General features: G+C 41.3%; 1 protein-coding gene across 1 annotated transcript in view; it reads left to right on the forward strand.

Annotated features, from left to right (window-relative positions):
* ARHGAP42 (Rho GTPase activating protein 42) overlaps window positions 1-22,737 on the forward strand; it is a 251,945-nt gene extending 229,208 nt beyond the window's left edge. The window contains exons 13-24 of the mRNA XM_037029702.1: window positions 132-194; window positions 1,157-1,231; window positions 1,886-1,970; window positions 2,523-2,581; window positions 5,071-5,176; window positions 9,315-9,474; window positions 10,700-10,844; window positions 12,117-12,497; window positions 12,880-13,036; window positions 15,171-15,233; window positions 21,062-21,141; window positions 21,529-22,737. Coding sequence (XP_036885597.1) covers window positions 132-194; window positions 1,157-1,231; window positions 1,886-1,970; window positions 2,523-2,581; window positions 5,071-5,176; window positions 9,315-9,474; window positions 10,700-10,844; window positions 12,117-12,497; window positions 12,880-13,036; window positions 15,171-15,233; window positions 21,062-21,141; window positions 21,529-21,617 — 1,463 coding nt within the window. The 3' untranslated portion in view covers window positions 21,618-22,737. The remainder of the gene's footprint in view (window positions 1-131; window positions 195-1,156; window positions 1,232-1,885; window positions 1,971-2,522; window positions 2,582-5,070; window positions 5,177-9,314; window positions 9,475-10,699; window positions 10,845-12,116; window positions 12,498-12,879; window positions 13,037-15,170; window positions 15,234-21,061; window positions 21,142-21,528) is intronic.
* Window positions 22,738-24,160: the final 1,423 nt, after the last annotated feature.

Raw genomic sequence — 24,160 nt, forward strand, 5'->3', positions numbered from 1 at the left:
CTCCACTTCTACCACATGTAACAATTTAGACTCTGTCCAGAACCACCATTAAGTCATAAGACAACAGAACCAAGTGAAGGCGGAATGTAAATTCAGCATGAACACTTAATATGATTTTCTTTTATTTGCAGTGTACTTAAATGAAGCAGGGTTCAACTTTGTGAGAAAATGCATTCAAGCCGTGGAAACAAGAGGTCAGTACAGCCTGACAGGTGTATCGTTGCTGTAGCGTGGTCCATTCTTCCATAAAAATGCTTGGAAAGTGAGAATGTATGTCTCCAGTAACATGATACTAATTTTAAGAATTATATGAATATGTCAATTATATAAATACACAAATAGCTATAATTGGAACTTCAGTTTACCAAAAGTCATCCAGTAAACATACTTTTTTTTAATGACATTTCCCAAAATGCCTTCAGTTTACTTATTGATGGACTCTATTATTTATTATACTGTAAGTGCCACTTTAGTTTTGATTCAAGTTTTGAGGCGGTCAGTAAGATTTCAAGTAGCCCGTCTTCAGCCTCTCCTTTGCTGCGTGATTCCCTTCAGTGGTTTCAGTCACTGCCGCATTTCAGCACCTGCCTCGCCTTACCCGTGACCTCTCTCCAGGAGCGCACTCCAACTGTCTGTCAGACAAGTGCACTTCCAGAAAAATGGGTCTAAAGCCAAACTCATCCTGGGCTTTGGAATTCTTTAAACTTAGATTCAAATGGTGGTGCTGCCACTTAGAAATTTAGAGAAGGTAAGAAGGTTTCTTAATTTCTTTGAATCTGTTTCTTCACTTTTAAAATGAAGATATGGATGCCGTAAAACTGTTCAACATGCGGAACTCCATGACCGAAGAAACAGATGAGCAATGCTGATCACCCTTTTCCATCTTTAATGCTTTTTTTATATTCAAATAGTGGTGAACAGGCAGGCGTACTTTGCCACTTACAAGATCTTCAAAGACTTCCAAATCACTGTTCAGTGTCTGCTCTGAGGAATGTATGTCTGGTGAGCGTTTCCAGGGTAGGTTAGCTAGAATTAGACTACAAAATTGGATAAGTCGTGTTCAGATTCCTTATAGGCATATGTCTGAGGTTTGAACATTCTGTACTTGGAAAGTTGTGTCTCAAGCTGTTTTCTTGTGACTTTTCCTTCCCATTAGGCATCACGATTTTAGGCCTGTACCGAATAGGAGGTGTGAACTCCAAAGTTCAGAAACTCATGAACACCACATTTTGTAAGTTTGGGATGAAGCAGTTACTTAGTTAATTTTTGCATTTTTAATAATTCACTTTTTATTGTGTCTTTCTTCCATTACCGTTTATTCTAAACCATGGGGTATTTTTTTGAGACATAGACTAGTGTTTGTCCCTGAGTATTTTCAATATATAAAACTGATATTTGTATTCAATTTTCAATGTTCAGTTATAATCGATGAACCACAGTCAGAATTTGAGAGGGGGCCTTTCTGTAATGTTGGACTTTTTTTCAAGTGTCCCATGTTTAGCTAGAAGCACAGTGAGATTTGTGGGTGTCGGATTCATATTGCCTGGCTTGGAATCCTAAATTAGCCACTTAAAAGCTTGTGGTCTTGGGTAATTTGCTTAACCTTCCTGTGCCCCAGTCCCTTCATTTATAAAGTGGGGATAATCATGTGCCTCATTAAGGATTATAAGGACTGGACATTTTAATCCATGTAAAGTACATAGAAGCACATGGCACATGCACCCTGATATTAGCAATTGGCAATAATTTGATTTGGGAAACTCTGACAGCACAAGAAATCTTTGAGCTTCAGTGCCTCTTTCTTTGACCTAACTCATCGGTTTTCTTAATGGTGCTAGTGATATTTTGAAGTGAACAATTTAAACTTTTTAAAAATTCTTTTTAGCTCCCAAATCCCCTCCTGATATGGACATTGATATTGAACTCTGGGATAATAAGACAATAACAAGCGGACTGAAAAACTACCTCAGGTGAGGAGGGTTCACCCGCAGCACGCTGTCTGTGGCCTCTCACTCCCCAGCTCGGGCAGTCACCTGGTGATTCTGTGTGCGTGGGAGATTCACACCTTTGTGCGCTTCCTCCACTGAGACGGAAAGGGTCACGGCAGTAATGTTGACGTGTAGTGTTCTGGAACTTAGCCTTGATGTCTCAAAAAACAAACTTAAAAAGGCTGCCATCCTTTCTGAATACTAAATAATGTCTGTTTCATATTAAATTTGAATTTGGGGATCCCAGGGATTCTTTAAAAATAAGTTGAAATTGAAAGCTATTTTTCTAAAACTGCTATTCCCATATCTGAGAGAAGTTTGGCTCACAAAATGAAAGAATTGTCTCTGGCCTCCCTTTGTAGTACACAGTTGCGGGGAGAAGTGCTGAGGGCCTGGGCGAGCTCCAGCGCTGCCTGGGGCCTCTGCTAGGATGTCACCGCGCCGCCCCCTCCCCCAGTTCTTAAGGAGCACTGGACGGTCAGGGGCACCGAAAAGATCCTGCCGTTCTGAAGTGTGCTTCATTCTCTGTTTTAGGTGCCTTGCAGAACCACTGATGACTTACAAGTTACACAAAGATTTTATTGTTGCTGTTAGTAAGTACACTTCCACTGATGTGGTTTTATGCTGTATTATTTTGAGGTATAAGTTTAAATTGGCTAGCTAAGATTTCCCTGCCTATTGCTTAAAATATGATCAATCGGATATTTAATAGTTTACAATATGGTTTATTAACAAACAAGAAACGGCAGAATGAACAAAAACGTTTTGTCGTTTAGTAAGACTTGAGTGGGATGACAGTCTGGTGTGTCCCAGAAAGAGCTGTGAGGGGTTATTCTAATTGCACTTTGCTTGATTGATGGGTGTCAGTTTTTACAAGAGCAACTCGATGGTTAAACGGATGCCTACAAATGCATCCAGTCAGTTATGTGCCCGCCGTACGCATAATCACATGCTGTATTCCAGGTCTGGAGAGAAGAATCCGATATTTTTGGCAGGCAACAGGCACATCCATCAATCTCCTTTCTCCCATATTATATTTACAGTTTTGATGATCACAAATCTGTGTGAAATCTTTAGATCTTTGACTGTTAAAACGTGATGTGAATAGATTGGTTTAATTCAAAACTTGAGGGGAGGTGGGGGGTCTGTGAGGAACATGCAGCCTGAGAAATACGTACCTTTAAAACATTGGGACCGGAGTGCCGGGGCGCCATCTGCGCCCATCACCATGAACTGTAACAATTGGGAGCTGGCGTTTCATCGTTAAAGTGTATGAGGTGTGATGGTAACAAGAGTATTTTTCACAATCTGAGAAAGAACTCAGTTGCTTATTTTTTCACCACGCATTGCAACGCCACAGGAAACTGATAAAGTGTCAGGTAAAGACAACTGGCCTCGGTGTTTAATCCAGCACGTGTGACTGACCGCGTGATCTTCTAAATAGTTATGTGCTGCTGTCCTGCTGAGATTTCTCCCAAATGCTCTCCACTGTGCATCCTCTTCATAAAAGTCTGGTTTTGTGAGAGGGACAAGACCTTAGGAAATACGTAATCCAGCCTCTCATTTCATTGATTAAGAAGCACAGGTTTAGACTGGGCAAAGGGCGTTGTCTAAGGACACTAGTGAATTTGTGGCAATACCCGGTTACAAGCCAGTTTGTTAGATGCTTAGTCTAGAACTCTTTTGTATAAAAAGATGAATTTCATAGCAAATGGTGTTTGAGCCACTTAGCTAAAATGACTCAATGAGCTGGTGATTTTGATACAAACATTTGATTTCAAGATTTTTTCCCTACACTTACTCTCTGACAAATCACAATCCTATTATTCACTACCATAACCATTAAAATACTTTCATATCTGAAGAAAAGAATTCAGCTTTTGTCTAGGTCAAGGGTACTCCCATTTTCTAGATATTGAGTTAATAAAATTACATATCCTTTGGTTTCAAGCCACAGAAATCCAGCTCAGTAAAAAGGGGAAGTTACTCAGAGAGGAAGAGGTGTCTCGCAGAGTCCCTGGGCAGGGGCGGGTCTGCAACCAGGAGCTGCGAAGTTGGGAGCTGACGTTTCCTGTCCCCACTCTGTTTGGAGGGTCTCTCGTCTCTGCTGTTTGCTGCACATCTGCCTCATTCTCGTCTTGATTTTCTTGGGTTGGAACACATGTGTTCATGGCAGCCCTGGTTTTCTGTGGTCGGCCTTTTCCCACATCCAACAGACAGATGAGTTTTGGTGACCTCATTTCAGCTCCTGGGAGAAAGCTGGTGTCTGGCCCAGCCTTTCCTCTCTCCGGTTATGTGTGTCTAGAAGAAATGGTGGTTGCCTAATGTGAGCCCTATTGGTCAGGCATTTTCCAGAGAAAGGGCCTGGTAGGGTAGGCAGTCACCCCAGAATTTGTGTATTGCAGTAAAAGAATGTTAAATATATTCCTTATTCTGAAACATTAGAAGTTTCTCTAGCAGACATGTCCACATCTTGACCTTTGCCTGGCAGACTAGATTTGCTATAGATGACTTTTCACTTTTCAGATTTCCTGTTGTTAGCATGGGCTTAAAATTGACTAGGCCTCTGCATAATAATTCTGATCCCTTAGAATAATAATTCCTGGCTGTTTCTGAATACGTAAAATTTGGAAAGAATGCCTGCTTCTTCTGGTCTGATGGAGTCACGGGAGGCCTCTGCGTGATGAAGTGTTACAGTGCCTGACGCATTAGTCTGTCACAATCTCCGTGATCGCTCACATTCTCCTGTGTAGTAAACCCAAGCAGGTATTGGTTTTACTAAGCAGGTATTTTTAAGCAGGTATTGATGAGCTCTGGTTGTGTGGAAGTATATAGTTCCTGGCTAAGAGCACAGGGCTAGGTTGGACAGATGTGAATTTGTCAACTTCTTTACTCACTGACTTCATGGCTATGGACAAGTTACTGAGCCGAGCGCCTCTCAGCCTTAGGGAATGATACGTGATAACACCAACAAAACAGCACTTTTAAGGCCTGAGGGGCAGATGTGGTTGTGATTATTAATGTTATGTACACATCTGAATGTGATTACAACTTGAGACTGGCAACCTTTTTTATGTTACAGAATCTGATGACCAAAACTACCGGGTGGAGGCTGTGCATGCGTTGGTGCACAAATTGCCGGAGAAAAACAGAGAGATGCTGGACATCTTAATAAAGCACCTGGTCAAGTAATTCTCTGACTTACATCATTTGCTTAGCTCCTGTTCAGCTGTTAAAATTAACCTTGCTTATATCCTTTCAAAGTGTTTGATGGTACTGGGAGTCCACAGAATGTGCTTTGAAAAGAGTGGCCATTTATTTTAGAGATACATCTATGTGCACTTGTGTATGTGCCTGTGCATATCTACATTATGCAGATAATTATGTCCTTTGCAACTGTGAGAGTAATGATGAAAAACTTACGTGTCAACTTAAAAACACGTGTAGAAGTACGTAGCTTTTTTCCCTCAATATTTTTAAGTACATTGTAAGCCCTGAGTTTGAAGACTAGTTCTCCGTATGACCAGGGTCAACAGGTTCTGCCAGGTCAAAACTTCCTCATGTTAGCATCTGCTTTTGGGTTCATAGTATCTCTTGGTCTCTGAAAACTTTTTTGACTACTGTTAAATTCATTGATGTATTTTAAAATCTCAATAGGATGGTGTTTTAGGAGTAAAGTTTCTCCAGAAAAACAGAATGAAGAGTATGTTTGTGTGCATGTATACACACTTATAGATACACAAATATGGATACATGTGTGAATGTGTATTTGTGAATGTACATGTATATGAGAAAGATTGATAGATTACAAGGAATTGGCTTTCAGGGCAGGCTCCTAGGCTGGAGACCCAGGAAAAACTTGATGTTGCAGCTTGAATCCAAGGCAGCCTGGAAAAAGAATTCCCTCTTCCTCAGGCCACCCTACTCTTTTTACCTTAAAATCTTCAACTGAGTGGATTAGGCCCACCCAAATTGTGGAGGGAAATCTGCTCTACTCAGAGCCTACTGATTTAAACGTTAATCTCATATTTAAAAAAAATACCTTCACAGAAACATCTAGAATTATGTTTGACCAAGTGTGTACTGTGGCATAACAAATGTGACCATAAAATTAACCATCACATATTTCTGTATCTAGAAATTGAGACACGCACACACAGACACTCAGACTCTCAGTCCAGAAGTCTGTTTGCCACGCTACTGGAAACAACAGTCCAAATTCAGATTTTAAACTTTCTTCAGAATTCCCTTACCATCTCCTTAAAAAAGACATTTTTCATCTTAATGAGTACCATGATTCCCAATCAAATGATTAATCCCTTCCTTGTTTACTAGAATAATAAGCTAATTTGTCTTAATTTTAGCCATGCACCTTTGAAATCCTGCTACTTAGCATGTTAAGAACTCTCAAGTTGCGGGCTTTGAGATGATATGAATTTCCTTCATAGGAATTTATTCAAAATGGCATCATTTCAAGTTCATTGGTAACTATTGCCCATGGCAATACCTCTTCTAGCCAATGAACAAGGGCTCATCCTTGATCTGAATTAGTTTTGAATTATGTTTTGGCATTGTGTATAACCTCTTTATGCAATTTAACCACACTGTATTTATAAGGCATTCTTTTGCTGTATTCGAGCTAATTTTCTAGTCGTTTTTTACAGTGCTTTTAACAGTGACATGAATGTCACATAAAATTTCCTTGCTTAGTTGTATTAGATGAACACGGGCTTCACCCTTCATTGCAATGTGTGTTGTTCTGCTACACAGAATAGCAGGACAGTGTCTGGCTGTGGAGGGATGCTTGAAATTCGCTTGCTCATCTTTCACCACCACCCCTGGCTCTTTTCTTTTTTTTTCCCCCACTTTTGTTTGTTCACTGACTTTTTAAAATGAATTTTGTAAAATCTTTCTATGAACCCCCTTATATGTGGAACTTAGAGAACGGACACAAAAAGCACACAACTGTTTTTCTTTTTTCCCCCTGTCTTCGCCACCCCTGACCGTGCATCCTCTCCCAGCCACCAGTGTGTTCTCCGTGTCCATGCGCTTTTTGTGTCCATTCTCTAAGTTCCACGTATAAGGGGGGGAGTCATGTGATATTTGTCTTTCTCTGACTTACTTCATTTTTAGCATGATGCCCTTGAGACCTCCCCATGTCATCACAGATGACATTTTATTTTTTTAGTGTCTGGATAATATTTCATTGTTTGTACCTACCACAGTCCCTTTATTCATCCATCCATGAGTGGACACCAAGGTTGTTTTCATGTTGTAGCTACTGTAAATAAAGTGCAATGAACATGAGGGTGCATGTATCTTCTCAAGTCAGTGTTTGCATAGTAAAATGTATGCCCACATCACTAATGACTTAAGTTAACTATAGGCAACTAATAACAGTCTTAGCCCCTGGCAATGTTATGTGGTTAAAAAAGAGAGAGAGAATTTAGGACCTGTGACCTGGATTGGCCACTGGTCTAAAGAACCAGTGACTCAATGACTAATTCCAAATTTCCATTAATTAGCTCTGAGACATGGTATACATCACTGCTTCCTTTCTGAGGATCCTTTTGTCTTAGAACAAGGCCATCTGTGGCATCTTCTTTAACTCCAACTTTAAATATTCAAAAGTGTAACTGGGTGTCTGTTCCCTGCAGGAGTTGAGGGGGACTGGAGTGCAGAAATGGGTGGAATGGGGGTGATAGTACTCTGTAATAACTAAGTGGCCCAGCAGAAAGAAAATTCAATGAAGAGAAAATCAGTCATCAAAATATTTCATTTCTTGAGCAACAAAGTCATCAATTCTCCTTTTTAAAATAAACTGATTTTTTAGGATTTCTAAATCTATTCCCCAGTAATCTTAATAGCAATTATTTTCCAGTTTACCTAACACTATAAAGAACTTTTGCCATTTTAGCAAGAATTTCTAAAGCCAATTTCATTATAGGAAGAATATTATTTTGAGATCATACTTAACTTAATTTAACTCGTTATTTAATTTTCTCAACCATAGAAGGGTTACTCTATTTAACAGATGAGGAAACTGAAGCCTATGAAATAACTGGGCTGAGTACACCCCACTTCCAAGTTGGATGGATCTAATAAGCTTTCATTCCAGATAGACTCACTGTCTTTACACACTACTTTCCTAGTATACATTCTCTCATACACAGTAAACATTTTATAAGAAAGAAACTTGGAATGAAGCTCTCCTTACTCTAACTGAGAGCCGCCTTAGACAGCGCCCTCGTGGGCACAGGGAACATCTCAGTCGTCCGGACAGTAGGCACTTCCTGTCCTGTGCTAGGAGCTGCATGGACAACCCAAAGCCCTGGATTTCCCATGCGACCAGCTTCTGCTTTCAGAATGCAGTTACTGAAGCGTACTCAGAGATAGACATGACCTTGTGTTGTGCTCCTTCCTAGCACTTTCCATTCTAAAATCCTGGCTGGGAGTGACCCAGAGAAGGTGGTGGTTAACCCGGGAGATTGGTCAAGTGAATGAGGTTTCCTCAAAAGAACCTATCCAGTCTCTGAATTAGTTCATTGGTCACACTTATTTTTGTTAGTTACTGAGATTACTTTGCTAAGGCCAGTAATACCATAGGCTTTTTTGTGTGTTTCATTTCCGTTTTTAAGCCGGCACTGATGCTTTTGCATGTCCTAGTCTCACTGCCTAGCACAGTGCCTAACACCAGGGAAGCACCCAGAGCAATCTGGATGGAAGGATGGATGTCAGGAAGGATGGAAACGTGCGTTGGCCAGTTGTCTCATGTGGGGAGTTCAAGGAAACCCATGACTTGCGTTCAGGAGGCCTGACTGAAACAGCATCTGACCCTAATTTTCTATGACCTCAAGTGCAGCGTTTCTACGTTAGGAGCTTTGGTTTTTTGCCCATACAATAGGAAAGCCTGACTTCCTGGGAGGATTAAATGCAATAATAACTGAAAGTGCCTGGCAGTAGGTTTTCAGTAATATGTTTAGTGAATCCAAATAAAATTACAACCATTCTACGCTAAACCATCTGTTCTAAAAGAAATATAGTACTGAGCAAACACCAAAGAGCTAATAATCTCTCTCTCTGGGGTAAATGCACTCACTTTAGGAAGTCAAAATTTCTACTTCAATATATTAACCTTTGTAATTATGTTTTACTTTGTCTAGGTTAATTTATTATATCCTTTTAGGCTACACTCCCTAATGCCAGTTGGGAGTGACTGAACTTGACTATTTGGAAAAACTAGCCTATAGTGTCACAAATTTGGTAGATGACAACATTTTATAATTACTAAACATTTAACTTGTTTTTTGTTGCTCATATTTGCAGAGTATCACTTCATAGCCAGCAAAATCTCATGACTGTCTCAAACCTTGGGGTCATATTTGGCCCAACTCTAATGAGGGCACAGGAAGAAACCGTGGCTGCAATGATGAATATTAAATTTCAGAATATTGTGGTTGAAATTCTGATAGAGCACTATGAAAAGGTAAGCTGCATTTTCGTGTGGAATCATCAGATTTTGTGTCTTGCATTCGTATCTGCTTGGTTGTCCATTCGCATCATCTGTGAGCTTCACATTGTGACCTCAGGTTCCTGTAGTTCTTTCAGTTTGGTGTTGTATAAATTAGTTCTTCATGAGGACTTTGATTTTCTTTTTAGGAGTTCAGTTTTTAAGTTCTCCTCTAAACCCTCTGAACAGAGAGATGGTTCCCTGTCCCTCTCCATCATTTACGTTTCAAGATTTTCTTCTGTAGCATTTGTGTAATCAGTTTTTTGCTCATATTCAGAGAACCCTTTAGAATTACTGTGTGGTTAAATCTATTTTGATCTTTTAATTTCTCTGGGATTACATTTTTAGTGGTAACAGTAGAAGTGAAACTTGAAATAAAATCAAAGAAAAAATTCAGGGAACAGAATCTTGAAGCCTTTTCTATACCCAAACCCTAAGAAGAGTTTCTTCGTAAGGGTGTGATCTTAGAACAACTACAGAGATTGGAAGTTGGGAAAGCCAAATTGATTGGGTTATTAAGAAATTTGACCATTGAAGCTGCAAACATTTTGTGATACATTCGTGTCTGATCGAGTCCTTGTGACAGAGCGACTGTGCCTCTATCCTTCCCCGGGTGCCTTCCTCGTGCCTGTGGAAGAACAGCCTTAGTGCCTGCCTACGGCTGGCCGCTTCCTCACAGCCAGAGAGCGCAGGGCCGCCTCCCAGGGCCATGCCCAGACCTCACCCTGCAGTCAACACATTTCTTGGTGGTTCAGAGGCAACAACAGGGCAGCGCCTTCTCCTAAGCACGAGGAGGGGCGCATTCTGTTGGGGAAACGATACAGAAGGATCCTCTTCCCCAAGGGCCATGTTCAGCATGAAGAGGGACAGAGACTGTGACAATGAAAAAAATCCGTATGTCTTGACATAGACATCTGTTCCTGTTTGAAAGGTTTCTTAAAATTATTGAGAAACCTGAAGTTGGGGAATGCAGGAGCACAAAAACAAAAACCCAGAGAAGAAGCATCCCTCGGTGTAAATAGATGAGAAAGTTGTAATTAATCTTGGTGGGGTTTTTTTGTTTGGTATCAAGCATCTCTTGCCATATAACTGATTAAGCAGAATATAGTTCTAAGATTATGTAATAACTCTCAAAGCTGCTTTTATGATGAAAGTGGCAATTTCCCCCTTTTGTTGACCTCGGTTGATTATTCTTCGACAGATTTTTCATACTGCCCCAGACCCCAGCATTCCTCTTCCTCAGCCTCAGTCTCGGTCTGGATCCCGAAGGACGCGTGCCATCTGCCTCTCTACAGGCTCCCGGAAGCCCAGAGGGAGATACACTCCATGCTTGGCAGAGCCTGATAGTAAGTGTGCCCGCCTTGGGGAGAGGCTTTCTCCATTCTTTAATCCAGCCTTTCTACCTCTAATTAGGTAGAAGTAAGTTGTTGTTACCGACGCTATCTCCCCAATACCTCCTCCAACTCTAACATGTACATGTTCTCAGTCAGTGTAGTTACAAGGTGCCTTAGACAAGCAAATTCATTACTTCTACAAAGGAAATAATTAGTTTGCTCTGTGCCTCCCCACCCCCTTTTTTCTGCAGCTGTGATTAAGTACGTGAGGTGCTATTTTGTGGAAGGTTTTGTCCTATTGTGGAAATGGTTAGAGAAGAAAGCAAAAGAAAGTCTGGCTAAAGCAGTCATTTTCTTTTTTTCCTTTCACATTATGTTCTTAAAGCATTGTCTCTTGGGTATCAAAGTATTTCAAAGAGAGAAAGGAAAGAAAGAAGAGAAACCACACCACACATTATCACTAACTTACTGCTCTGAGCCACGGCCCGAGAACAAGTGGGTGGCTTCTTGAGCCTATAATGTGTGTGAAACTGGCCTTTTCATTTTATTTCATACCCTTAAGTCTCCCAATTTTTTCATAATCAATATTTAATAGCAAATACTTTTTAAAATTTGAACATAGTTGAACACTCTAGCTTCTATGCTTCTTTTCTTATGCCTTATTTTTAGGAACATTAAAAAAAACACCTAGTAAAACAGCCAGTTACTTATGCTGCTATATTCTTAGCAGGAAAAGGAAAAGGTCCCCTGTTCAGAAATAGAGAGCAGCTTGTAATTTGCAGCTGATATTTAATGGTGCCTTTGGATGGAGAAGGATTCAGGTGCATCATAACTCAGAATAACCTAAGATCACAAAAATAAAAAGAAATTAAAAAGGCAGAATCCATCTTTAACCTTCCCCCTCTTTTCTTTTCTTTTTTTGGGGGGAAGGGGGTAATATAATCATGGAATCATCTCCCTTACTTGTGAATCCTGTTTCGGAATTTTATCTGAATTCAAGTCTTCCCACTTATGCTTGCAACAAGTAACATGATTTCCTAGGGCAAGGTACATATTGCACATGAGATCTTCCTTGAATAGTATTGAAAAATGCATCCCCCAAGTTCAAGTGCATGGTTAAAGCCTTTCTCCAGTACGAAGCATGGTTCACCATGCCAGGTAAAGGCCCATCACTTCGGTGGGATTGGGTGGCCACAGAGCCTGTGTGAGTTGGAGAGTGGACAGGTTTTGGTGGGGCCGTTCTCAGCAGAGCGCCGCTGTTTTCTCTCTCCTGCTCCTGCTCAGGCGACTCCTACAGCAGCAGCCCGGCCAGCACACCCATGGGGAGCGTCGAGTCCCTCTCCTCTCACTCCTCTGAACAAAACAGCAACACAAAGCCCACTTCCTGCCAGCCCAGGGAGAAATCTGGAGGGATTCCTTGGATTGCATCCCCATCACCTTCCAATGGACAGAAAAGTCTTGGCCTCTGGACAACTAGTCCTGAATCCAGTTCTAGAGAAGATGCAACCAAAACGGATGCAGAATCAGATTGCCAGAGTGTTGCCTCCATCGCTAGTCCAGGGGATGTTTCCCCGCCCATAGACCTGACCAAGAAAGGGCTGCATGGGCTTTCAGGGCAGAAAAGAGCCTCAGCTACCTTTCTCAAGTCCATCTCTGCAGCTGAAGGTAAGCCCGAGTTTAGCTTATGCGAGATGTCATTAACTCTGTGTCACTTGCCAGCTTATTCAGCGTGATTAAGCAAGGGAAAAATGGGAGAGGGACTAATGATGCTTATCTAGTTTGTTCTTTGGGAACTAAGATTTTTCAGACTCCTCTGCACTGTGACTTTCTTCCTGGCTCTTTCTGTCTCTGTGAGGTGATGTGTTTGTAATCGCTGTGGATTCGGATCTCTCTGAGTGATGGGCTGCAATGCTAAAAAAACATTCTGTACCTTCTCATTTGGTTTCAGAGAAGAATGCTTCCTTTTGTCAGGTACATGTTCTGGGTTATTGCTATTATTTTGTCTAATAACACCTTGCCTGTTTTCTTGGGCTTTCTTTCTTTTTAGGAAACAAGAGCTACAGTGGTTCCATTCAAAGCTTAACTTCCATAGGTTCCAAAGAAACGCCGAAAGCCTCACCGCACCCAGACCTGCCTCCAAAAATGTGCAGGAGGTTAAGGCTAGACACGGCCTCGAGCAACGGCTACCAGCGGCCTGGCTCCATGTAAGTGAGGTTTGTGTTCACTGTGTCTGCCAGGGGACCCGTGGGGATGGAGGTGGCCAAAGGAGCCCGTAGGACTTCCACAGCCGAGGCCTCATCTGTAGAGTGGGTACAGTCCACTTCTGTAGGGCCCTGTCCCATTCTAAAAGTGATGTGGAAGTTAGAGTAAGCTTAAGACATGTATAAACAACCGTGGGCAGGCGCTTCAAGTACTGTCCTTAGAAGCAGAACTATGGCTTAGTTTAAGGACATGAAAATAGATGTATAATATAGTAGCTCTGGGCTTTGAAGCCAGGAACCTTCCTGTGAAAGCTACACTTCAACTTCTCAGCTGCAGAGACTGCTGTGCCAGGCCCAGCTCCAAAGCGCCCCCAACCCCCAACTCTGTTAGAAATACAACTGCTTTCTAGCTGTGAAGGTTGACCGTCATGTATCTCCCCACCTGCGAACTCACTGATTTAAACAAGCTTATAGAGAACAAAGAAGGAACCTAATAGCCAAAAGGGAGCTGGTCCCTCTAACCAGAAGAAATGACCCGGAAGTGCAAAGGCTGATGAAGTAGGGTACACAAACATGAACAGACGGGGGTCAAAGAGGAGAAATGGCAACCTGGATAAACAACTAAGCAGAATCAAAGAGGGAAAGGTTCTCTCCCTTTCTGTTTATCTGCTGACTTTTGCTGAGCGTTCCAAACGCTACATTGCTATGACTAGGCACCTTTGCTTACATTGCCTCTTACAAGCTCCACGGTGTCCTTGTGCAGTTGGTAATATAAACCTCATTTTAGAGATGATGGGAATTGATACTCAGAAAATTTAAGGATTGCAAAATGTTACCCATCAAATTAATTCTATTAAAAGAATAATGACATTTAAAAAGGAGAGTGTCAAAAACCAGTCTACATATACTCAGCTAGTTAGGGTAGAGCTGATACTCCAACCCAGGGTTCTGTAGCTCAAATCTATTATACTGTGCCTGTTTTTAATATGGTGATATTCTTGGCATTTAAATCATTCCTCAAAAGTTCAGCCAGACATTTTACTAAGCTAATTTCCATACAGAGTGTTTTAAATTCATTTGTTCTTCCCTTTCTCTGATACAGACCTTTTGTTTTCAGTGTGTTTAACATACATTATCTCTCTCTTGGTCAGAAATTCAGCTACCATGATATAGACAAATATATTTGTAAATCTGTCTACTTCCCAGTGTGTACAGTTCTAGCCACTGAGGGAATTTAAATTTGAAGTCAATCTGTCAAGGGAGAATAAAATTCCATCCTTTTTGAGGGAAAGAGAAGAGCTTCCATTTTGTGATTTTACTGATAGTACAAGAAATTAATGTTCTGTGTTAGTCATAAATAAACTTGAGATTATCAAATGGTTCTGTTCTGGGAGAAGTCTTTCAAAGAAATGAGTAAGACAGATTTTAAAAATCTAGTTTAGAATATCATGAAAGGAATTTGATATCTCTTCTAGTAAATACAGAAACGTCTCCACTTACTGTGAGGCGACCTTAGTTTTCATTCTTTTCACTCTCTACCTAATTTTCTCACCTCTTTACCTCTGTGAATGCCCCCACTCCATGACTTGAAACAAGAGTTGAATCTACAGATTTATTTATTGGCCATATTTTCACAGTTGCTCTTTCCATATTACAGGAACTGTGCTCAAATATTAAAGGGTACATGAAACAGCGTTAGAATTAGTTTTGTCTTAGCTGTCAAAGTGAATGACTCTTTTGTCATGTTGACTTGATTTTTCTCTTGTGGCTTCACAGGAGTCAATGGTACTGCTTCGGGGAGCAAAACAGGGAGAAAGGGTTCCCTCTTAGTGCCCCCAGTTTCCTGAGGTAGAAAAAATAAGGGCGGAAACCTTCCCAAAGGGGAGATATCTGTAGGTTCATTACAGTTTGGTACTCCATGAACTGGAGACTAAAGCTAAAACTTTCTTCCACATTAAATCTTTCTTTTTTTTTTCTTCAAATCTTAAAACAATGAAAAGTAAAGTCAATTTGGGGGGACAGTTCTTAACTACTAGTTATCATCGTTTCAGTTCATTGCTAACTCTGAATTTCACTTTAACCCGAATGATTTTTCTAATTGACTTAATGAAGCTTGCATTGTTAAATTATTTTTCAGTGTGGCAGCGAAAGCCCAACTGTTTGAAAATGTTGGTTCAGTTAAGCCAGTTTCTTCTGGGCGGTAAGTTTCCAAAACAAAGTAAAAAGTAAATAACCCAGCGGTGACGTTGTTGCCTTGTGTTGACACGGTGGGTCATCTTTAATAGCTCTGCCCCTCCATTCCACAGGTGGTCAGACCCACCCTCACTCTCCGTTCACGGGGAGGAGGTCATGTCCATAAACTGCACGAAGCATCTTAGACTGTCCAGGTGATGCTTGGTTGGCTCAGATCTTCCCAAGAAGGATTCTAAACAGATAGGTTTTCTAGAAGACACAGTTGCTGTAACCTTTGTACAACAAAGAATCCTTTCGTAACAGTGGGAATTTTTCAAAAGGATACTCTTGACTTTGAAACTTACAGAACTTTTTTTGAAAGAAGCTTTTTCCCCCGAAATCGCCTAGATGGGCCCTCATGTGTTAGTGTTTGTAAGCCCACGGAGTTGGTATCTTTCTAGGGCGTTGGTCAGTGCGTTGCATTTGTATAACAGATTCCAAAGTATTTTCATGATCTCACCTCTGCTGTAGCATCTTTGCCTTCTTCCTTTTTATCAAGACAGGGTGACAGTTAGGCTCTGTGCGCATCAGAGCAAACATCATCTTATCTCTGAAACTGTCATCTGTTTTAGGCCTTAGTGGAAGGGGTTTAATCTTGTTACTTCTGTCTGCCCAGCTATGTGGTTGAATTGCTCCACTAGATGGAGCCCTTTTATTAGGAAGCTCTAAATCTGTTAGGAACTCAAGTACTGTAATCAAACAGATAACCGCACAGAGCTTTAAAAAAGCCAGCTGTTGAAATACATCTGAATGCTGTCATGTCGTAAATATATACTCAGATGTTCAACAACCAGTCTGTTCATTTTTTATGTTTTTACATTCAAAATACTACTCTAAATCAACTCCTAATGGTCGTCAGCATAAACTCAGAGCTTACTAACTGGTGCATTGAAAATTACTGTCTTTTTCAACTGGTGCACAGCACTGTGCACCGTGTCGTAACTCTCCACCCAGATGCAGGGACAGAGGGCCTCACCGTGGGCCTCCGTGAGGGCCCAGACAGTGGACCTCACAGTCACGTCCTTGGTTCACCACTTCCTGCGTGTCTAACCTTGCAGTCACCTATTTAAGAAATCTATTGTCTTTATAAAATGGAGGTTATAATTCTGGTTTTGCCAAATTGTTGTACATTTCAAATACTCAGCAATTTATTTGGTAAGTTCTCCACAGATGGTCTTTACAATAACAACTGTTACTATTGTGATAATTTTTTATTGAAACTACTTTCTTAAGATATTCCAGCCTCTCATTAATATATTTTAATGATCTATAAACATGAACTCTTAACAGCCCCACCTGGTATTTTCTGGTACCATTCAGTACAACTGAACAATAGAAAGAAGTTGAAAGCATTTTCCTTACTAATCTCCTACAGTGCTTATTTTATGTTCCTGCTAGGGAACTCAGGGCTACCCTTGAATTAGTCCTTGAAGAATGATAGAACCGGTAGTGAGCAGTAGGAAGACTAGCTATGTTTGTGAAGAAGACTAGCTATGTTTGTGAAGAAGACTAATTAGGAGATTCTAGCAGATGACCTTGAGCAGGAAAAGTAACGTCTCCGGGAGTCACTGCAGGCTCTGGGAGCCGTTGAGCAGCGAGTGATCTATCTAATCAGTGATGCACCTGAACAGATCCTTTCAAGTGGTCTTGCTAGAGAGTTGGGAAAGCAAGAGTACAGTCAACCGTTTGGGATGGAATTGGCAAGATTTAAAAGTCCGTAATTAGGTCAGTGACAAAGGAATGAGAAGCAATAAGGAGAATTTTATGGACAGAATCAGGACTGGGCAACTGCTTTGATACTGGGAGTGAATGACAGATAAAGAAGATTCCAAGTCTTTGAGTCTGAGTGGGAGAAAGAATGGCAGTTTAGTTTCTGTTCTCAGCTTGTGAGTACAAGGAGGGAAGGCGGGTTTGGGCCGCAACATCTGAGTGAGCCTGAGGACACTGAGAGACCGTTGCAAAGGTGCAGCTCAACCAGGAGACAGCGTGGTGTTCACCATTGGAGAGACTTGTTCACGGCCGTTATTCTGCATCGATGGAGGTGGGGCTTTTTCAGTGAAAAGGAAAAACGATTTGAGCATTGATTGGTCTTTGGGGAATGATTTGGTTTAACGTCCCGTCAGAGGACAAAGTGAAGGAATGATCAGGAGACGCAGGCGCAGTCAACATTGCAGAAGCCGCAAAAACGTCCAGGAGGCCGTTAGCGGAGAACAGAGGTTGCAGCCTCTGAGACGGACGCTACTTCTTCGGGATTTTAAAAAATATTATCTGTGTGCTTTTTTACTCCCTTCAGCAGTGAACTTCTCGGCACACAGAAAATGCGAGAAGTGTATGTGCGTGCATGTTTATCATCGTTCAGTGGCTCTCCAGAAAACATTGCATCCATTGTGACCCAGTCAATTTTTTATTTTGCTTGTGCTCAACTATTGCAGATTTTGCACAGCGACTCTGTGAAACCTCTGTAAGTCCACTCATCGGCATCAGGCGGCATTTAGCGTGGGAATGGGGCTTGTGGTCCCATCCTCTTCCATATGTAAGGGGAGAAATGGCTCTCAGGACAGTAATGCTATCACTTTACTCTCCCATGCAGTGAGAAGCAGGATCTTCAAAATCCTTCTCAGAGCACGTTAGAGTCTTCTGAAGAGAGAGGCTCGTAGGCCACAGTGTAATTTTCACATCCTCAGCACAGCCAGGCAGTAAAGGGGAAGCATTAGCACCTGGAGAGGAAGCCAGTGCCACAGACGTCTGCATTAAATCATCCAGGGCTCTGCTGAGTTAACACCTGTACTCACAGAGCGCAGCAGAGGAAAATTATCCCGTCTAGACATAGGCACAGACAATTGAAACGTTATGACAGATTTTTTTTGCTGCGTATTTTTGACACTTCTAACAATACCTATATATTTAGTGATATAATTATTCTACTTGCCTCCTCTCACCACGTAATCTTATAAAATACTAGAAAGAGAACTTTTGTGTCTGAAATATTATTAAAAATAGTTTAATTGCTTTAGTGCAGTTTCAAAAATCATATCATTGCAAGAATGATGATATTTTAATCATTTCTATAACTCTGGGAATTGTTTCCTTATGAATCTCTTTATTTTAAGGACTCAGAGCAATAAAACAATGTTTATTGAAGGAAATTGTTGCTGTTAGGAAATGCGAATTCTTTTTATTTTATTTATTTATTTTTAGGCAGAGAGGAAGGGAAGGAGAAAATGAAGGAGAGAACATCAATGTGTGGTTGTCTGTCGTGTGCCTTCCACCAGGGATCTGGCCCAAAACCCAGGCCTTGTGCGCTGACTGGGAATCGAACCAGTGACCCTTTGGTTCGCAGGCTGGTGCTCAATCCATTGAGCCACACCAGCCAGGGTTGGAAATGTGAATTCTTAAAAAATCTTTAGGCCCTAGCTGGTGTAGCTTGGTGGATTGAGCACAGGTCTGTTTACAAACCAAAGGGTTGCCAGTTTGATTTCCAGTCGGTGCACATACCTGGGTTGCAGGCCAGGTCCCCAGTTTGGGGTGGATGGGTGCCAAGCAGCTGCCCATTGATGTTTCTTTCCCTCTCTTTCCCCTTCCCTTCCCCTCTCTCTAAAAATAAATAAATAAAACATTTTTTTAAATCTTTACATATTTTTAGAGAAATAGCTATGTGACTGTCAATCGTATCAGATACCGGATTCAATTATTACATTTAACTAGAAGATTTATAAGAAAAAACTAGTGTTTTTTTTTTCTTTAAGTATTTCTTTAGTATTTAAGAATACTACCATCTGATTCTTAGAAGTCTTCAGAACTTGGTAGCATCCTTCTCCCCCACCTCCCACCCATGTCACCCAACACACCCAGGTGCACATGCGCACGCGCACAGACGCACCTGCGCTGCTCTTCTTCAGTGTAAAGTCCCGTCTTTCTGTGGCTGCCTCCTTTCCCTCACTTCTTCCTTAAACCATGTTTTGTTGGAAAGCGGGCTAGTGGACATTCCCAAACCCGACTCCTGCCGGGTCCCCTAGCAACCTTTCTGAGAGTATAGAAAGAAGCAGGCTCTGGGGGTGGGGCCAGAATTTTCCTTCGTAAGCTTTCCAACCTTCAGGTGACATTTGAGGACCCTGGTTTAAGTGACCTCGCCTTGTTCTGGAACTGTGGAGGTGAGACATAGGGTCTAGCTCCAACAGGAAAGTGAGATAATGTAACCTTGGTGCTTGGAGAGATCTACAGTGGCAAACACTGCTGCTGCTTGTTTGCAGATTCAGTACGGGGACTGAAAGGAGGAAAGACAAGGTGCCTTGCATGTTTAAAGGACTCATCACATAGAAAAAGAGCCCAGGGCATCAGAGCATTTTCCCTTTTTTTTTCTACTCACTTATTCAGGAAATACTTACTGAGTTACTACTAGGCATCAAGCATCATTCATGGAGGGTACATTTTGATTAGGAGAGAAGATAACAGAAATAACAAAAGAATAAGAGATATTAGCACCATGCACACTTAGGAGGGTGTGATGAATGCCTGGGCAGCTATTTTAACAGTGTGTGGTCAGGGAAGACATGACCTTCGGCAAAGCTCAGGAAATTTAAGATGAACTAGCTGTACAGAGCCATTTGAGATTCAAGAGGAAAGCATCTCAGAGTAAAGACTCAGCTGGCCCTGAGGTGGGAATGAGTTTGGCCTGTTGGAGGAGGAGAAGGAGGGCAGGTGGGACTGGGGTACGGCAGGTGGGCAGAGGCAGGCACAACTGAAGCAGCAGAGTCACTAAGCACCTGACTGTGACTCCACCTGGGTTGGAGCTAGAGTTGGAAACCAGTGAAAGGTTTGTTATCAGGGAAATGACATGATCATCAGAACCTTTTTCACACTGTCCTGGCTGCTCTGTAAAGAGTGGATTGCCAGGGGACCGAGACAGGAAGAGGAAGCCTAGAGGATTTAGGATGGTAGGAAGCCATTCAGTGAGTCACACCAGCAACGGTTTGGGCTTGCACTCTGGTGGTGGTAGAGACACTGAGAAGTAGGCGGAGTCAGGAGGAGTTCCACATCTCACCAAGGTGTGCGGCTGTTGCAGAGTAAAGGTGATTTGACCGATAACTTGATTGGCGGCCTCAGACGATGGCCTTTTTAGTATTGGCTCATATGTTTTTAACAGAACTCCTATAAAACTCTGAAATTCTGGCTTCTCTTAGAAAACCAGCCTAATTGGCTATATTGAGCCTGAATTCCCATATGGTACACATGCCAGAGCTGAGTATTGGCTTCCCTTTCTAAGAAATAAATAGATGGATCCCTGGTTTCCAACCTTATATCTATCCCAACTTCCTCCTCACAGTGAGGCTGTTACTGGTCACCATCTATCATCAACTTACCCATCATGCTTACTTAACTCATTCACTGTACCTTGTAGACCTTTTAATTTTGGGATCTCACTTCTGGTAGTCTGAAATGAAAGTGGAAAAACATGTTTTATGGTACCTCTGACCCTCAATATGTGCTGCAAAAACAGCATATCTACCAACAATTAAATAACAGCATCCTTTAAAACCAACTCAAGCTGTTTGCTGTAAGCCAGGTGGTTACGCTTGCAGGCACTACCTGGAAACGTGAGACGGGCTTTGGGGTTCCTGCTGGTGTCGTCTGATTGCACATGTGTGTGCAGTTCGTGAGAAAGGCACTCTCAGACTTACATTTGCACATTATACTCCAGTTACAAATAAAAACATGTCATTTTTTAAGAATAATTTGAATATAAATGTATTTCTTTTGAATGTTGTAGTTTTTACAAACTGTCGTTTGCCCTTTCAGGCAAGCCAAAGCCATGTACTCCTGTAAAGCCGAACACAGCCACGAGCTCTCCTTCCCCCAGGGGGCGATATTTTCCAACGGTAGGTGTACCCACTGCCTCCCCTGAAGAAGTGTGTCCATGAGAGTCTAAAGTAGAAGCCAGGGGACTCAGAACCTAGTTCAGGCCCTGCCTCCCCTGGCCTCCACAGTGAACACAGCAGAATCCTCTGACCTCCAGTTTACTCCCTTGTGTATGGGGGGCGGGGCAGGCAGGGTGGGGTGGAATCGAGGGTGCAGGGAGGATGTGAGAAAGTGTCTGATTGATTGATTCTATGAATGTAAAGGACATTTCCAGCTTTAAAGGTGCTGTGATGTTGCCTTGACGAGTGGATGCATGCAATCTGATGTGGATTTTTACCCATTTGTGTATATAATTATTTGAAGCTAATGCTCTGTGAGTGACATTAACTTTTTATTTTTTTTGCCAGTGTACCCATCAGTGGAACCAGGATGGTTGAAGGCAACTTACGAAGGCAAAACAGGACTAGTCCCAGAAAATTATGTTGTCTTCCTCTAATATTATTTAGCGGATGGCAGTATCTTCATGGTATCCATGGTAACAAATAAGAAGTGCTGTGATTTTATCTGACACAGATATGGGGATCAGCCCACTAAATGAAAACAGACCATTTCCATCAAGTCCCACTCCAGCAGACTGCGTAGCTCCCTATTAATGGAAAATGAGAAGAGAAGTTTAAATTGTTTGCCATTCTTTGTATTTTTTGGCCGGTTTCTTATTTTAAAGTATCTTTCTTTTTGATAAGTAACTCTCTACACGTCTCTTTCATAACAATTGAGAATCTCAAATACTGTAGAAATACAATTGCCCAGAAATTTGAAAACTAGAAATCTGATATCAGGATTTTGGAGTCTGTCCTTAACTGTCCGGCATTCTCTGAGGAATCTTGAAATCATTACTTAAAAATGTATTTAAATTGTTCATTTATTATTTTTTCTTAAAAGTATACTGTTCTTATATATGATTATTTTGCTGGTCCTAAACATTTCAAGGAAATAAGTTTTTTTTTAATGTAACTATTTTTGTTTACCAAGTAGATGATAATAGTCAAAGGCAATGATGTATATGATGTATGATGTACGATGTCTGTAAATGAAGCCAAATTAAGTCATACACTGAGTCCACTTTAAACACTTCGCCCAGAATTCCAGACGCCTGCCATTGGCCGTGAGCAGGGAGCAGCAAACTTCCTGTGAAGGCTTCCTCGGAAACACTTCGCCCTTTGCAAGCCCCGTGGGCTCCATCCCATCCTTATCTCTGCCATCGTACAGGGAGCAGCCATAGACGGAAACAAACGGATGGGCGTGTCTTCGTGCCAGTGCCGCGTTCCACAGGGACCCTGAAATCTGAAGATCTCATCATTAGCACGAGACTCGAAATAGTCTTCTTTGACTTTTTAAAATCCATTTAGAAATGTAAAAGCCGTTTCAGCGGATGGATCATACAAAAGCAGGCAGCAGCAGGTCGAGTGTGACTCATGGGTCTGGGTTTGCTGGCCCCTGGTTCAGAGAATGTGTAAAAGTAACCTTATATCTTAGGGGGTTTATGAAATTTTACGACGTTAACATATAAATACTGATGAGTCATATGCACATATCCTCTGCTAGTTTCATTATAATGGCATCACAAAAGTATAATCACCATAGAGGAAAACAATGTAAAAGTGTAATATCAAGGCATACAACTTAAATTCTACTTGTAACACTAAAGTGTCAAAGAATTTTGTTAACACCTAATTTTGGCTAATGAGAAATTCTTTACAAATGGTGAGGGAGTTTTAAGACACTGGGAGAGAAGCTATGCCTTCTAAAGTCTATGCTTAAACAGAATTTAAACATAAAGGCACAGGATTCTTAAATTATTTAAACCACAAACTTTTAAAATGGTTTTATCATTTTTAGCAGGAATACAGTATGTACATGATTTTGTTAAATGCAGTTCAATTTACAGCCTTTACTAGGAATTTCACTGAATTTGTAGAGTATAGAAATTTACTGCTCATTAATATATATCATCCACATCTGGGCACACACCAAGCTCTATTTCTATTATTTCCATAATTCTAATATGTTATTTCTATAACTATTTGCATGGGGCACAGAGCCTTTCTCGTTGAGATTCCAAAAGGCTGGCGGCCTGCCCCTTCCACAGCCTCAGCGCCGGCCCACTGGGCTCTGTTTCCCATGTTGCTTCCGAGTTCTCGGCTGTGCAGACTCAGGTATTGACTGTACCAAACTCTTTCTAAGTGATATTATAATTTGTCACTTCAATCTCTTCTACTTTAAATTAATGTTTTTAGAGTTAATAGATGATACACTCTCACAACAGGTGTACACAACTATGCCTTGGAGCATTTACGCTTTTAAAATTCAAGATGTAATAATAGTGTAGAATTTAAAAATAAAGAGAATAACAATAGGTGAAGTCACAACCAGAAACAAATATCAGTGCATTGGAACGAAAAATATTTAATGTTATAAAGATTAGTAATATAATGAAAAAATCTGATATACTTTTTCCTCTTTGCCTCCTGCTGTTCTTTTTTGTGCATGACAATGGGGTGTCACTAGAGCTTGTTTATGTCTGGACCCTTGGTGGCCCTTACTAGTGATACGAGCCTTGCTGACACCCTTGACTACCTTCTGCTGGAACAGAAGGCCGCCTTTCCAGTGTACCAGTTCCTTAGTCTACACAACGCTCCGTTTAAGCACCCTGCCTTGGTCTGGCATCCTACCGGATTAGAACCTCTTAAAGCACATTGATTTTCTGTCGAAGACCGACTTGACTCCAAAAGGAGATTCAGAATTCTGCTTTACTTGGTCCTGCATAAGGAAATCTCACCTTTCATTTTATTTTAACACAGACCACAGTGTTCCTGCCTCTGAGTTGTCTGTGAGCTCATTCTCCTGATGCTCAGTCAGAAATTCAAGCTTTTGCTGTATGCCACATGGGTGGGAAGCTCTCTTTCTCCTGGTGAGGCATATCTTGTAGCCATACTTGCTGTAGTCCTTCTTTTTTTTAAACAAGCTACAAAAGTGCTT

Source organism: Sturnira hondurensis, unplaced genomic scaffold (genome assembly GCF_014824575.4).
Source record: "Sturnira hondurensis isolate 20B ecotype Veracruz unplaced genomic scaffold, ASM1482457v3 Scaffold0020489, whole genome shotgun sequence".
Lineage (NCBI taxonomy): Eukaryota > Metazoa > Chordata > Mammalia > Chiroptera > Phyllostomidae > Sturnira > Sturnira hondurensis.